The following is a 15,365-nucleotide window of genomic DNA, read 5'->3' on the forward strand; positions in this document are numbered from 1 at the left end:
TTTTGAGCTAGGTAGGCATCGCGAAAATACGGTGAGAATTCGACTACCTTTGCAAGGGAGAATGTCACGCCTATGAATGGAATCTAGGCTCGGGTTCTGAGACATGCGCTATCTGATTTCAAATTTACCACTCAATTGCCATAAACTTACTTAACCATTACTCTGTTATTAAATGAGATGGCTGTCGGTGGCTAGCTCGACAATATTGTGACATGGAATCTACTGTTAAAAAATATCTAGAACCAACAAGCCTAGAACAAAACACAGCTGAGTTGCCCTTATGGGAATCAACTTGAGTTTTACGGTTATAAATTGTACTCCAGGACACATTATTTATGTTTCCACACTGCATATGGATCTCAAATGACATGAGTTGAGAAGCACCTCCTTACTTCCTAATATTTGTCCCTTTCTCAAGAACTCCTGAGCCATTTTCCCTTGTCGTCAACATCCTCAACTCATGTAATGGGTGCATTCATTTCAGTTACCAGCACATATGATCCTGCCGTGGTTGCAGGTGCCATATTCAATGGAGCCGGTGTTACTGTGCAACAGGCATTCTGGATACGTATCGCCGAGGCTGATTCCTCACCAGCGGGAACATTTTCAGATGGGCCGTACGGTATTGGAAGCGGTGGTATATTGACAAATGGCCTTGCATCGAACGCAGCAGGTGCTCAAAGCCCAAATACATACAATACCTTTCCAGGCTCTGGCCAATACTGCGGAGCAGAAGGATTTGATGCCACTGTTCTTCAAGTTGATATCGACATCGCTGAAGGGTATGATGGTGTCGAGGTCGAATTCATCCTATCCTCCATGGAGTATACCCAGTATTTACACCCTACTTAATGCGCTTCCAACCTCTTTAGCTAACTGTACACTCAGAGGTCGACCAGATCCTATCGCAATCTTCCTGGACGATGTGTTATGGAGCATAGACGACAGCAACGATCGGATAACGGCAACTTCAAAGTACCTCAATGAAGAGATAGGTATCAACGAAAAGGACAAGGAGGACTGGCCGTTTTCTCCTGATTTCAATCGCGCTACTCGTTATGACGGTTCTTCACCTCCCTTGCTCGTTGGCATCCCCGCAATACCTGGCGTGCACACAATGGTGTTTGCCGTATGCGATGCGTTCGATGGACAATGGGACTCTGCGCTCATGGTCAAAGCTAAGGGTTGTAAAGACTGCAACCCTCAAGTACAAATCAATTACGTCTCAACTACCACTACTACTGGATCGACATCTTTTACAAGTACTACCAAAGCTATCGGGACCGAGTCAGGGACCGTGTTGTTCGGTGTACCGGAAGAGACTACGACTACAATAGAGGATGTCACTACCACAACCACCGATGCTTCCACAACAGGAGAACCTACCACTCCGGCCACCGAAATTTCGACAACGGATGTGTTCTCCACTACAACAATAACAGAAATTCAAGAGACCAGTACTGCGACATCGGACACAGATCCTACGGATACCACTACCATGACATCTGATCAAAGCTCAACGGTAACATCTACAGTGGATTCCACATCTACATCAAACACCGAAACATCTGCCACGACAGATATTGGAGGTACCACTACGTCGTCTGGAACAACGGACATAGCTTCGTCTTCAATACAGAGCTTTGATGAATCATCTACACTGGACACCTCCACTTGGACAACTAGCTCATTCATAGAGCCAGGCTCAACCAGTTCAGAGGGCTCTACAAGTATACTAGAGTCAAGCACCATGACCGAACAACGAACTGTATCAAGAAGCATTGCTAGCCTAGAGACCCCCTCAGCCAGCTCTGAAGTTTCCACAGGTGTTTTGCCAATCACAACAACCAAGGGAGGTAGTGATGCCCAAACCACATCAGGTGAGACTTCTCAATCCAATCTACCAGACACGACCTCTGTGGAAGATGTTCAATTAGGCCAATCGACAGAGAAACCTGATTCACTCACCCCATCAATTCCAGATTCAACATCTTCAAATTTACTACCGACAGACACTGTCAATCCTACCAATCTGGAAGTCATTGGAAGCTTCACATTTCTCGGGTGTTTTGGCTCACCTGATGGTTACCCTTCTTTCGACTTGATAGCCACCTCGGACGATATGACGCCCTCCAAGTGTGTCTCATTGGCGACAGGTCGATTATATGCCGGCGTTTATGATAAGTTAGTGCCAATGAGTATCTCTTTTCACACATAGCTAACACATCTCCCAGTTCATGCTACGCTTCGGATTCATTAGAATCTACGAATCTGGTTGGCGAGGGCCAATGTGATACTCCCTGCCCCAATGCCCCTCTACTATTCTGTGGCGGACTGATCGGAGCTGGCGGAACATCAATCAGACACAGAAGGAGTTATCGTCGTGATGCACCTAGCAATGTGCTGCTCACGTTATATGGAGCTACAGATACCGGAGACACATCAAGCAATGCTTTGATCACCGGAACTTCTACCGCGCCATCAATTTCTGAGACAATTGGAGAGGCATCTGTATCAACAGAAGATGCAACAGTGATAGGTTCAATCACATCCGACTCCGCCCCTGGTGTTGTTACCCAACCAACTGCATCCTCTTTCGAGCTACCTATCACTTCTAGTCATGCAATCCCTTTTCCACCAAACAGACCCGTGCCAACCAGTGGCTGGCTAGGCAAGAACAATATGACCCAGGTCGTTGATCCTGTTATCACTGTGTCAACAATCACATACACCGTTGTTGATCCCAACAATCCATCAACATTCAAGGTCGAGGAGTATTGCTCAACTATTCAGTATTATCCCTGCCGCCGCTGCGAGAAGCAGGATATACCTGAAGTGCATATGACCACCATCCAAAGACAATGCAATGCATGTGGTTTGAACGGCGAGAACTCTGTATACCTTACGGTTCCAGCCGCGGTTGCAGCCCCATCCGCTACTGACAGGTTTAAGCACCCTGGTTACCCACCTCAGCATGGTTCAGAACCTTTTGTAGCCAGCCCAATCGAGACAGGCATCCGTCACCCCAAACCCGTTATCCAAGCCAAACCCACCAAAGCGCACCATAACCCCATCCCACCAATATCGGAGGAGGAGGATTCCCCTGATGTACCTGTCCGTCTCAATGACAACGAACCACAAGGTCACCCACAAGACGATTTTCCCAAGAAACCCCAAGTCGAAGCACCAAAAGCCCCCGTCAACGAGCCTAAGCCCGTTGACCAAGCCCACCCAACATCGCAGTTCGTCGGAGGATATGAGATCAAGACAACAACATTGCCAACGTGGCATGTTCCCTCTGAAGTTCCCGTCATAGTTTCGACAGCCACATCGTCTTTACCAATCTTTGGAATGATTTTCTTTGTCTTTGCTTTAGCATCGATGCTTAACAGTGTTTAATCTTCGTACAACTTCGATTGTTCGCATATTTCCTGTATCTACTGTAATCACTGTGTGGCATAGCTCTGTCACCTCTTTATTGTTCTTTATTTTTTATCCTTTCGTTTTTTTACAACCTTATTTTCTGTCTTCTTTTTGGAAAACAAAACAAAACAAACGACCATTATTTTATAAATATTACTATTCTCTGTATAAAACAATTCTTATTCTGTCTTGACAGTTTAACTTTGATATATAATAAGTACATGTTGTGTCGTTTACTATAACTGATGTATATCCACAGGTTCTGTAATAAATCAAGTCTTCGGGTCAGGGAAGTTGTTTCTTATGAAGTATAACAATTCCCATCTTGCAGCATACTCTGAGTTGAAAAGGACAGAACCGAACTATGACAAGACGAGAGGGTAAAATTCGCGCTACAATCAGTGAGAAGGGGGGTAAAATGCAGGTTATTGCGAACATCAGACAGTAAATCATCTATCTGATGTTTTTGGTTGCAGAACCAGGTCGAAGAAACCTCAGATCATATATTTGGGTGACAATTGCCTCCCATCCGTTCTCTGAATGGATGTTCCCTGCAAACTAAATGGATCTCTTTCCAGCTTAATGGCCTATGAGCCCGCTTTTAAAAAAAATTGCATTTTGTTCAAACAGCTACGTCCCTTGAGAAACGAGAACCTTTCCATGATTGCGCCCTGAGGGTGTGGGCCAGTCTTGTGTAGATGCAGTAGTGAATGGGTATGATCAGAAGTATCAGCTGGAGTCTTTTGCAAGACCCTTGAGACTTGCTGGTGCATTTCATCTGAGAATTTGGCGTTGACACTAAAAGTGCTTGTGGGCCAGGTTCACGAACGTCCGAGCCCCTCTAGTTACAGCTGAGTAATTCCCTTGATTCTGATTGCTCAGAACTACCCCGATATTTGTTAGCAATCGATGTCGGTGTCCGACCGAGTCCGACTATAAGCCATCTGCTAGTCGCCGTCAGACGCCCCATACCTTAGATCACCGATTATTGATTGATTTGTGTTACAATCAATGACGTGTCATAAAATTCAAAGGAGGGGTGGCGAGCCGACGCCACGTTTGTTAAAATCGGACCTTCATTATGACAAGCTTCGAGCCAAGGGAAGCAGAGACCGGTATAGGACTGTTGGATCTGGAGGTAACTTTGTTGCATATCCAATGCATTGTGGGTAGAGCAACTTGAGCCCCTCTGTGAATTTGATGAACTCCCGAACCGATGTATGTACACCGAAAGATTACAAAGCATTCCTCCCTTACCTACACCGACCTCTGAAAAGGACAGCGGTTTGACCACCTCGATTGGGGAACCACGAGTATATTTAGGAAGCAAAACTTCTAGTATTGTGATCAAACTACTTTGTCTCCAACCTGATCTCTCTTGTAACAACTCCCCTATATCTACACGCACACACCACAATAGATTTCACTTTTCCGAACCATCTATTAGCCATGTCGAAGGTCTTGACTGTTTTCGGTGCCACGGGCAACCAAGGCGGCTCCGTCATCCGAGCTGTCCTCGCTGATGCGGTGCTGTCCAAGGATTTCAAGATCCGCGGCATCACTCGCGATGCAACCAAGCCCGCTGCAAAGGCACTGGCAAAGAAAGGTGTTGATGTGATCTCTGTATGTTGTTTCCCTATATCTGGTATACCGCGTCAGATTTAATACCGTTGACCAGGCCGATATGAACTCGAAGGCTTCGCTCACCGATGCCCTGAAAGGCTCCCACACTGTCTTTCTCGTCACGACTCCCGATTTCATGTCTGGTGGCGGAACTCAGGAGCAGACTCATGGCATGAATGTTACAGATGTCTCGTCTGAAGTTGGAGTAAAACATCTCATCTACTCTTCTCTGCTTCACGTTACCGAGACAACTAACAGACGCCTCAAGCATGTCGTCCACTTTGATGACAAGGCTGAGGTGGAACGTTATATTCGCTCAAATGGCATCCCGAGTACTTTTGTGCTACCTGGGTATTTCATGAGCAACTTTACTGCATTGCAGATGATTAAAAAGGGTGACGACGGTGTTTACTCACTCGCCTATCCTGTGGGCGACAAGGCCAAATTCCCACTCGTCGATGCTGAGTCTGATATTGGTAAGTCACAGGCCCACCTTTATCCCCCGAGCGCATTGAAACTCTCATGAAAGCCTGTCCTTAATCGAACAAGACTAATTGTATGGATTCAAGGAAAATTCGTTGCCGCGGCCATTCACCATCAGCCCAAGGTATTGGGCAGCCAGATTCTAGCTGCAGCCGACTACTATACTCCTACACGCATTGTATCCGAATTTGAAGAAGTGACAGGAAAGAAGGCCCGTTTCGTCCCCATCGATGCGGCGACATACAAGAGCTTCCTGCCGGGGCCATTGGCCGATGAGATGCTCGAGAACCACTTGTTCATCGAAGAACCAGGATATTACAACGGTCGAGATTTGAAGGAAAGCTTGGACTTGCTTGGGAGTGTCGGACTGAAGCCTACGAGCTGGAAGGAATTTGTGACCGCCAACAAGGCCGCTTTTCAGTGAACAGGCACAGTTTATCGAGCAAACTACGCCTTATTCTGTCACAAGCTGCGGCAAAGGGCAAAGGGATATTCAATGGTGTTTAGTTAAAATATCCCGATTCAGTTTTGTACCTGCCAATAACCTTGCGCGTCGTCGTGGAAATATCGACATTTTCGTTGTGGTTATCTTCAAACACTTTTTATATATCGTTGAACTACCGAAAGTATTCCGTGAAATCTACATAGTTGTGAACTTTTAAAAAAAAGTGGTTGAGGATCAAACTATTTCGGTCTAGATGGATTACTAAGTAATCTCTGCTATACATACATACCCTTTGCTAGCAGCGGTTGGACCAGGCGCCCTGTTATGGAGATATCTAGGGCTGATCTAACCAGTATGTGTGGAGTTGGAGACTTGGCCTTCCCCGTGGTCGTTAGGCGAGGAGGACTATTCTTTGTCAGCGTCGGTGTCCGATATATGCCGATGAATGTGAGGGTGTATGATGCATGCTCTGATGCGATGATTCGTTTCATTTGTCATACACCGATCTTTCGTTGGCTTATGATTTGGCGTTAGGACCATGGTTACTAAAGGAAATTGATACCAGATAAACTATGAATTCAAATTGCTAGCAGGGGAAGGAATAGACATGGTCAGGAATATTTCCGATAGTTCATGAGTAGCCTTCATATCTAAGAGCTATGTGCCACTATAGTTCCATTTGTTCATTGTACATGGGTAATCTATCGTATTACAAGCGGTAGACTGTCAAGTCTTGTAGGTGTGAGTAAAGTAACCTATCCTACACAGCGATAATCATTAGTAATGTACACAGTTGTTGTAATGGATTTACTGTAGCCTTACCGGCTCTCCCCGCAAGCTTTTCTTTTAACTGTTGACCCAAAGAATACGCGATAGGTTGAGTTACACCAGCTTGCTGTAAATGTTGCTGCAGATAAATAGCATCGGAGACCTTTGACGCCTCATCTTTACCAATTCCTACGCCAGAGAGTAACAGCAAGGCGGCTGTATATGCAGCATAGTTAAGTATGGGATTATTTAGGGCCACATCGGCATCATTCCTCATCGACTTGAAGACCTCGACAATGTTCGATACTGCATCCCCGATGTACTCGCAGCTTTCAGTAGCCAAATCAGATTGGCTGCGTTCGTTACCGCCATGAACGATCTGCATTGTTGAATTGTAGAGAGAAAGTATAGTCATCTGTATTAGGACATATACAAAAACAGATTGTTGGCATTTGAGGCCATCCGGTAGCCGAAAGCTTCTAGAAAAAGCTGTTTGTAAGGTGATAAGATCGTTCTTGATAACCCCATGGCATTCCCAGTAGGCTTTATCATTCGCGTTGCTGTACTCTTCATCCGTTCTTTTCGAGTCGGAAAGGCGGACAGCACGATAAAAAAGGGATGCTGCTATTACTCTCAAGGCCAAGACTGAACATGCCCTATCTTGATGGTGCAACGCGCCTTGCAATGTCGCTGTTTCCTCAGGACATCCACTCTCAAAGGCCTGTTCAGAAGCTGGGAGAGATACCTGTACCTGTTTGGATGGCCTTAGAGCTAAAGACTGATTTGACGGAATGCGAAAGCTTACCTGTGTACTATCAATGACTGAAGGCAGGCCTGAGGTAACGAAGAGAAGTCGGTCGGAAACGTACAAACACCACCAAGTCCTGCGACACTCTTCCAGTATGATCCAGTCTTGACGAGACCCGAAACCACGGGGAGGGAGGTTTTCCGTGTCGTTTCTTTCGTCCCGATTAAGATTCAGCATCTGGGCCATACGGATACTCCGGGCCAAGCTGATAGCTGCTCGGGAGAAAAGACCTTTGCGCGCCTCAAAGTTTGCTACTAGCAGCCAGGTCTGGAGATGAGCCAGGTCAAAAGAGCTCTTGCCTTCATCCTATATTCATCATCAGTACAGCTCTGATGGACTTGAACGTGAGTAGAGGGATTCAACTATACATCCATCTCGTCAGCTTCCGCAAATACCCTGGCCTGTCGATACAGCGGTGTAGATAAAGATTGGTAAGTTGGTATGCAGTCTGCTCCTAATGCGCAAATGATGTAGTGTAAGCACTTGGGCGGATGGTCTGCCCCAGAGGACCCGACACACTCTTCGTAGCGCGAGCGATGAATCATAGGTGTTGCGTGATGTAGTTTTTCAAAATACAGATTCAACCTGACCGCTAGTGATTAGATATACATAAATAAAAAGTACCGAAATAACCCACATTTCGGGAGTCGGGATAGGGTTGCCAATGATGGAGTCAACTGTTGTGGGCTTGTTCAACTGTAGATGTAGAGCACCGTCGGTGGTAGAACTGTCTTGTTGATCGTTATGATGCAATGGGCTTTCATCATCTACTACGAGGTAAGTGCCGGGAGATTGCGACAGCAATCCTTCTCCGGCGCCGGGTTTCATTTCCGAGCCTGATGCATGGCCATCCTGTGGGTAACATTTGTCGATTCGAGCCTCCAACAGCACTATTTGTACACGTTTAGTCAGTTATTCAAGGGTAACTTGATGCAATTTTCGGAATCAATTGGCTGCTAACTTAACTTGGTCTCGAGATCACGAGCCTGCTTGCGTCTGCCTGTTGTCGGCTTTCTCTTATCGGGGTAGCTGCAGTCGTAGCCCTGCCTTGAACATCGGCTACATTTTGGGAGTGCGCGGTCACAACTTTGCTTCTTTCCCTTGCATAGAAGGCAAGATAAGCGGGGTGGTAGATAGTTGGACATTTTAGCGGTTTAACTGAATCCTGCTCAATTGGAAGGGTTGATGTCAAGAACAAACTGGGGTGCAGCTAGGTCTCGATGGCTTTCGATCAGACGGTTCGTACCAATATATATTACTAAGCCTTGACCCCACGTCAAACCAAGCTAGACATTTTAAGTTTTCACGCTGCAAAACTTGATTCGTTATCGACATCAACACCAAAATCTACAGACATGTCTTCTGTGCTATGGCCCCTGACTCGAGGAATTGCGCGCGTATTGAAGGGTGGCCGACGCCTGCCAGGTGGCAAATCTAATTAGTGGTCCCAGCAAGAGTCTAGTTACTACTCGATTCTTCACTTTTATAAAGACGATACAGTTCTTAGTCCGACATGTTTTTTCTGATTGAACCAGGTGCAAAGAAACATTCGCATGCCATGCATGACAATTAGAAGAGACCATTGTTATTATGTTGATACTATACTTATACAGTAAGTCTACCAAATAATGTTACAGGTATTGTACATGAAAAGCAAGCACATGCCGGAATTAGTAGTCGAAATGAAGTGAGGCCGCGTCGTGATCGGTATAACACCAGGTGAGCCAAGGCAGCACCAGGGCTACTGGCGCTTCGCATACACGCTTCCTTCAAGCCAAGTGCCAAGTGTTTTGAGCTCAGGGTGCATACGCCGCAATTCTTCGGGGTTCGCACCATAACCCTCATTTTCAAAAAAGGCAAACATGGTGCCCATTTCCTTTGACAACCATAGCGTGATCCTTACGAGAATGCCTGCGGCTAAGGGTACATCTGATCCAGTCTTCTCTTTGAAGACTGTGGCCATCTGATCATATGTCAACTCATCCCCTGCAAGAGAGATAGTTTTGCCTTTATATGCAGACATGTTGATGAAGGCCTTGGCTGCGAAAACCCCGATGTCGGCTGTTGCAATGAGCTGGAGGGGTCGAGACTTTACAACCGCTTTCCAGCAGGAGGCAAAGATCTTGCCAACCATACCGCCATCAAAGTTCTCCATAAATGCGACTGGACGGAGGATGGTCCAGTCCATATCTGTTCCAGTAGATCGACGCAGTAGATGGTGCTCGATATTGTGCTTGCTTATGAAGTGGGGGATATTAGTTGGGTTCTCGATCGATTTGGCCCCGTGGCGGTCGACAGATGAGTAGACAAAGTGTTTGACGTTGTTTTTTAGAGAGATATCTATAAGGTCTTTGCCTTGCTTTTCTTCGATGATCGGTCCTGTTTTATTCATTGCAGGTGTCTGTAATATCAACCAGTTATTAATATTGCCTGTCTTCATGCCATCGAAATGTACTTGCCTGAACACTGAAGACGCCCCATACAGGCGAAGTTGTTACCTTACTGACGTTCGTGAAAATGGCATCAGCATCGTCCAAGTTGCCTTCCACGAGTGTGATCTTGGGGGACTTGGCCGCCAATTTCTTCGCCGAAGGGGATGAGGCATCTCGAGTGAGGGCTAGGATGTTAAAGTCAGCCTGGGCAGCAAGTAAAGCAGCTACCACAGAGCCGCCTTGCTTCCCGGTAGCGCCAGTTATGAGAAGCGTGCGCGACATGTTGAGGGAAAATGTAAACTTGAGAGTAGGAATAGGAGTAGCAGGAGGCAGCGATGAGGGAGACGATCGTAGCGTTCACTAGCATTTAGGTGGCCAGGTGCGCCTGTCTTTATACCGGTCAACCACTAGAGGCTCGTTTCATTTACATCACGGTCAGGCCGAGTATTGCTTGTCCGATGAATACTTCTTGCTCGGTCAGCCCCCCTCGGCCTATGCTTGGCTGATAAATACATCACAAGGCAGGCACTGGCATTCAGTAGAAATTACGATACAGTTTTTCCTGATCAACTTTGTCACAGGGCGGACTACCTTATGTCAATGACATAGACTATCTCTTAGTTAGTTGGCGTTGAGGACGGCTCTTTGTCAGCGTCGGTGGTGTCGGTGTCCGACATTTGCCGATGGTGTTGGTGCCCACATGTGGCGTGGGGCATAGCTAGCACTAAAACTGATTCACTTGACTAAATGACCGGATATTGTAGTGGTCTATACCCAGTCGACCAGTTAACTGGGATGACTGCGACTGAATCTACCCTTAATCAGGTTTGCGTTCAGCAAGCCGGTACGTATACCTATTCACATAAATAATTTAAGACGAGTAAAAAAGTCTAGTTGTTTAAGCAAGACATTTATTGCCTCCCCCATCAAATTTCAATTGCAAACATTGTTATGTAGGGATCGCCATGCAAATGGAAATGTCTAGAAAAAGAAAATAGTAGATTATTGATAATTTTAATAAAGTAAAATTACAAATACAAAGGGGAAAAGTGCAATATCTTCCTTATCTGCAATATCTTATACTTAGTCCCGTAAATAATCCACTAATGCAACGTTTAAAACACTTCTTACTTCATCACACATTTTTCCGCGCTGGAATTCCCAACCCCCTTCTTTAAATAGCTCCGTTCCAAAGCCGACCGCGAACTGATCGCTACCCTTGACCAAATCTTCATACATCTTATCGATAAATTCATCCACTGGCATGCCTATTTCGTTCCCGTTGATCATGTCTGGCTGATTTTCTTCGTTGTGCATTTCTGTTTGCACCGCAGGAGGGAATACCTCCACAATATGCAGAGGGCATCCGGCATCACGTAGCTGGTATCGTAGACCTATAACAAACGCGTGAAGGGCGGCTTTCGACGCGTTGTAATTTGGTGTTCGGCTCATGGCTGGAATCAATCCCGACCCCGCATTGATATACACGAGGTTTCCGTGGGGTTCTTTCTTAAGATGGGGCAAGAATGCTGCCGTAAGGTGAACGACCGAAGTATAGTTTGTTGTGAGCTCTACGCCGAGCATTGAAAGGTCTACTGTCTCGGGTTGAGTGAAGTCGAAGCCGTGTTGTACACCAGAGCTTATTATCACACAGTCAAGATCTGGATTTGACTTGATAACGGTGTTAGCAAAGGCCTTGATACCCGATAGGTTTGTTATGTCGAAGATGATAGAACTTGAGACATCCGAGCCGTGTGTCTTCACGAACGCCTGCAGACGCTTCCGTCGACGACCCACAACAACAACCTTGGTACTATTTTCAACGAGCTTTGATGCTAGAGCCGCTCTAATACCCGAGGTAGCCCCAATAACGAGCGCTTTCTTGTAGAGCGGCCCCATTTCAGCGATAAAAACAGATGTAGAGTGTCCTCCAAAGTTACTGAGTGGGTGTTAACACTTGAGACAGAAAACAAATGTGTCAACAATTGTTGTAGTAATACTGAGATTTGGAAAAAAAAAATTGTCCTAGTAGCTGGTGATCTGACGAAATGATATTGAGTTCTGGATCTTCTCCAGCTTCCTTCTTATAGCTGGAAAAGATGGCTCGGCTTCATCGGTGCTTGGCTTAAAGCCACCAAACCTTAACTATGAGCCCACTCACAGTTTTGATCATATGGTGATGTCTCACAACTTATGGCGTGTTTTGAGCGATGTATCACCAGACAATTGATAACTGTAATCCTGAGAAAAGAAAACCTGGCTCGTGGATGAACACATGAGCTTGTGACAGTCAATTACTTGGCACCATTCATCGCATGGATAAATAACAAACCTCTTCCGCCAGATGTGTAGATGCGGCTGTGCTAGGTAGATAAACTTGGATTCATGCCACCCGCATTACCCTAAACTCCTGTTTGCAATTTTATCCTGTCACTTGCAAGTTAGTGCCATGAGAAGTGCTGAAAACAAATAAAGTTCAGATAAGCTTATCCATATATGACCCAATCAGAGTAGTTAGTCACTAGGTTCCCCGCAAGACGGAGGACTTTGCACGTCATTGGAAAGTAAAGCTGCTCACCCTACAGCGTCTTTTGTATACTTACGATGTACAAAGGTTATACAAGGCTTTTAAGCGAGGTCTTTCCTCTTTTCAACAGTCGCGCAAGAATAATTTGAGCGGATTACCAAACACATATGGCTCCGATTGAGCAGCGTCACTGTAGCCAGGCGCAATCTTATACTGCATTTAATTTTCCGAAATTGTTAGAAATCTGAATTGAATATTATAATACTCTAACCTACTTGTCTGCACAGTGAGGCTCTAACCTCGATCCACATCAGACATATGTTATGCTTTTGACATGTTGTACTAATAGTTTCTATTGTAGCTAGAATCCATCATCCATTATAATAATCATCCACCACACATTCTGTTTGCATCCTCAGTTTAAGCACATTGACCAGCATTGGGATCAGAACTAAAATACGATTAGACAATGCCAGTCCATAGCGAAAACAAACTTACGAGATATCATATTGAGGCGAAGCCTCTTGAGGTGTAGTACCATCGTTCTCCCACTGTGGACTTCTGCCACCGTGCTCACAGCCATTAATCTCCTTATGGAGCATTGCGGTGCATATATTGGAAGAGAGATGAGTAGGGTTAATAATGTTTGAGCCCTTGATGATGGTGAAATCGACCTTCTTCTTGCTGCTTAGATTGACACAGGCAGTCCTGAAAGCGTCACGACTGTAGGGGATGTTGCCTAGGGTTCCGTCTTCGCAGAGTCGTTGGGCTGCTTCCAGAGCGGCAAACTTATCTCCGCCCCATGTCTCTCCAGAACGGTGGCATTCGCCGTTCACAGTAGAGAAGGTGGCCAAAAAGGCAGTAAGAAGGAGATAGGAGAAATACATTTTAGAAAGTGTGAATAGGTTGTTGGCTTGTAAGGTGATGTTAAATTACAATCAAGAGGAGAATCGATGAGACTTTATATATCTGAAGCCTGCAGCAAATGGCTAGATATAGACTGCGAGTCAATTTGGAAGTTATTGTAAGATACACTGAGTCACGTTAATCCTATGTAGTGGGGACTCATCCTGAAAGGATGAAGGATTTCAAGGCAGGGATAATACTAAAGTCCAATCTCTACATAAGAATCGTTTGTGTGGGACCATGCTGGCTATCCTCCTACTGGAGAAATAGGTTCTATACAAAGTCTATGATATCACGATGAGGTAGGACAAGTAATCTTTCTAAACAAAATTGGCTCAGCTTCCTAGCTTGGCAGGCGACATTGTCTTGGCTGTCAATTTATCCTTGCAACGCCGTATCGCCAGAATCCTTCCGTGACGCAGCTTAGCCTCAAAAATTTAGCAGCTAAGCCTCAAAAGTTCAGGGAAATCCCTGACTAGTCCACAACTCTAAAAGCCTTGACCACATACATGGAGGCTAGGTGGACCTACAGACAAAAAAGAACAACAATTTCTATAGGTGGGTCGCTCAAGTTTTTTTTCCACACTCTGAGCGACTCACTGCTACATTCTGGAGCGTTCAGACCTCGGGAGGATCAGCGATGACGGACCTCATTCCGACGTGGCGAAGTGTCGGTCAATATGAAAGTTCGTACCAAAGTCCCAAACTACTGTGAAGCCATCTCGTGTTAACTATCAGGATCATATTCCTTGTATTTTGAAGGAGCGGTGGCAAAGGCTGTCGACGCCAAAAAAAGAAAATAGGAAGTACTATAGGCTTGGTGAGTGGTTCAAAGCACGGACTATAAAAAGTTATGATAGAACCATTACAAATAATCTTTCACCAACACATAACTCATTTTTAAACAAGATCTAAACCACCAAGTCTTTACAACACCCACCATGAAGTACGCTTCCTTCCTCGCAGCCCTGGCGGCCACCTCTGCTGCCGCCATGCCAAACTCTCTCCACAAGCGTGAATGCCATGGCTCTGGCGAAACATGGGGCGCAGAAAAGTTCAAAGCTATTCAGACAGTCCAGGAGCTTTGCGACGGCCAAATTAACGGCCCTTTCAACACTAATGGGCAGTACATCCGAAGATGCGTCAATCTTAGCAGCAATAAGAAGATGGACTTGTTTGTCCGCTACGATGAAGGCCAATTTGACGGGGTAACTCGTTACATAGACAAAGAAGACTGTGTTGGCTATCTCCAGCGGGAGATTAATGGTTGTGAACACGGGGGTCGGACTACCTATGAGCGTACAGTAACGCCAGGTAAGGTTACTGTCTCGTAAGTATTAATATTCCAAACCCCATAATCTAGAAGTGCTGACAGCGTCAGGGCCGATCCAAACAGTGGAAACTGCGCATAGGGAACTGAAGAGGTGAACGCTGGGAGATGGGCGTGGAAGTTGTTACGATGAATAGTAAAACAGTATGAATATACAATGTTCGGCATCCATCCTTATCAAGGTTCAATTCGAGAAGTACATTGAATATCTCTTATCTCTCTGGTGTGATCTTGGAGCTAGGCAATATGTAGCCCCCTTCATTGACCTTTATGAAAGTCCTTGTACGGTAAGGCGTGCCTTCATTAATATCTGCCTGGCTTGATCGAGAAACAGTTTTCATCTTTATTTCATGCCTCGTAAAGTTAAACGTAGAAATGGGAAAGGAGTAGTATCATTTACATTATAGTAAAACCAATTACCTAGTCGCTATCAAACTTCCGGGCGAGTTCGATATAACCTTTTGGTTAGTACTTACTAACTTGAATTGCTAGCGCGTCATACTTGTTAGTCTTTTTGAATCCGGATCTAATCGTTTTGAGACGTTTTGTAACTTATGATGGTGACAGCCGGTCGCAAGGGTTGCCATGGAACATCTCTCGTAGCAATGTGATAACGCTTG

The 15,365-nt window shown here is 45.5% G+C and overlaps 7 protein-coding genes across 7 annotated transcripts; 3 read left to right on the forward strand and 4 right to left on the reverse strand.

Moving 5' to 3' along the window:
• Window positions 1–465: 465 nt before the first annotated feature.
• Window positions 466–3,399, forward strand: EDB82DRAFT_528315 (uncharacterized protein; the record flags this gene model as incomplete). The annotated part of the gene is made up of 3 exons (XM_065609185.1): window positions 466–833; window positions 889–2,184; window positions 2,235–3,399. 3 exons carry the CDS (start codon window positions 466–468, stop codon window positions 3,397–3,399), a joined length of 2,829 nt encoding a protein of 942 aa, XP_065464303.1.
• Window positions 3,400–4,517: 1,118 nt separating this feature from the next.
• Window positions 4,518–6,152, forward strand: EDB82DRAFT_568692 (uncharacterized protein). The gene is made up of 3 exons (XM_025729146.2): window positions 4,518–5,046; window positions 5,102–5,522; window positions 5,616–6,152. Exons 1-3 carry the CDS (start codon window positions 4,873–4,875, stop codon window positions 5,951–5,953), a joined length of 933 nt encoding a protein of 310 aa, XP_025583442.1. The 5' UTR covers window positions 4,518–4,872; the 3' UTR covers window positions 5,954–6,152.
• Window positions 6,153–6,534: 382 nt separating this feature from the next.
• Window positions 6,535–8,743, reverse strand: EDB82DRAFT_578390 (fungal-specific transcription factor domain-containing protein). The gene is made up of 5 exons (XM_065609985.1): window positions 8,512–8,743; window positions 8,188–8,440; window positions 7,919–8,135; window positions 6,797–7,856; window positions 6,535–6,734 (listed from the first exon to the last, which is right to left on the reverse strand). Exons 1-5 carry the CDS (start codon window positions 8,693–8,695, stop codon window positions 6,730–6,732), a joined length of 1,719 nt encoding a protein of 572 aa, XP_065464304.1. The 5' UTR covers window positions 8,696–8,743; the 3' UTR covers window positions 6,535–6,729.
• Window positions 8,744–9,291: 548 nt separating this feature from the next.
• On the reverse strand, window positions 9,292–10,264 carry EDB82DRAFT_560177 (uncharacterized protein; the record flags this gene model as incomplete). The annotated part of the gene is made up of 2 exons (XM_065609729.1): window positions 9,292–9,951; window positions 10,010–10,264. The coding sequence occupies 2 exons, from the start codon at window positions 10,262–10,264 to the stop codon at window positions 9,292–9,294; spliced, it is 915 nt and encodes a 304-aa protein (XP_065464305.1).
• Window positions 10,265–10,981: 717 nt separating this feature from the next.
• Window positions 10,982–12,109, reverse strand: EDB82DRAFT_510441 (uncharacterized protein). Its single transcript, XM_025729149.2, has one exon. It carries the CDS (start codon window positions 11,879–11,881, stop codon window positions 11,066–11,068), a length of 816 nt encoding a protein of 271 aa, XP_025583445.1. The 5' UTR covers window positions 11,882–12,109; the 3' UTR covers window positions 10,982–11,065.
• Window positions 12,110–12,773: 664 nt separating this feature from the next.
• On the reverse strand, window positions 12,774–13,553 carry EDB82DRAFT_578392 (uncharacterized protein). The gene is made up of 2 exons (XM_025729150.2): window positions 13,008–13,553; window positions 12,774–12,960 (listed from the first exon to the last, which is right to left on the reverse strand). The coding sequence occupies exons 1-2, from the start codon at window positions 13,394–13,396 to the stop codon at window positions 12,930–12,932; spliced, it is 420 nt and encodes a 139-aa protein (XP_025583446.1). The 5' UTR covers window positions 13,397–13,553; the 3' UTR covers window positions 12,774–12,929.
• Window positions 13,554–14,319: 766 nt separating this feature from the next.
• Window positions 14,320–14,827, forward strand: EDB82DRAFT_539884 (uncharacterized protein; the record flags this gene model as incomplete). Its single annotated transcript, XM_065609321.1, has 2 exons — window positions 14,320–14,745; window positions 14,797–14,827. Exons 1-2 carry the CDS (start codon window positions 14,357–14,359, stop codon window positions 14,825–14,827), a joined length of 420 nt encoding a protein of 139 aa, XP_065464306.1. The 5' UTR covers window positions 14,320–14,356.
• Between the last annotated feature and the right edge of the window lie 538 nt (window positions 14,828–15,365).

This window comes from Fusarium venenatum (assembly GCF_020744135.1).
Source record: "Fusarium venenatum strain MPI-CAGE-CH-0201 chromosome Unknown EDB82scaffold_3, whole genome shotgun sequence".
In the NCBI taxonomy this organism is placed as follows: domain Eukaryota; kingdom Fungi; phylum Ascomycota; class Sordariomycetes; order Hypocreales; family Nectriaceae; genus Fusarium; species Fusarium venenatum.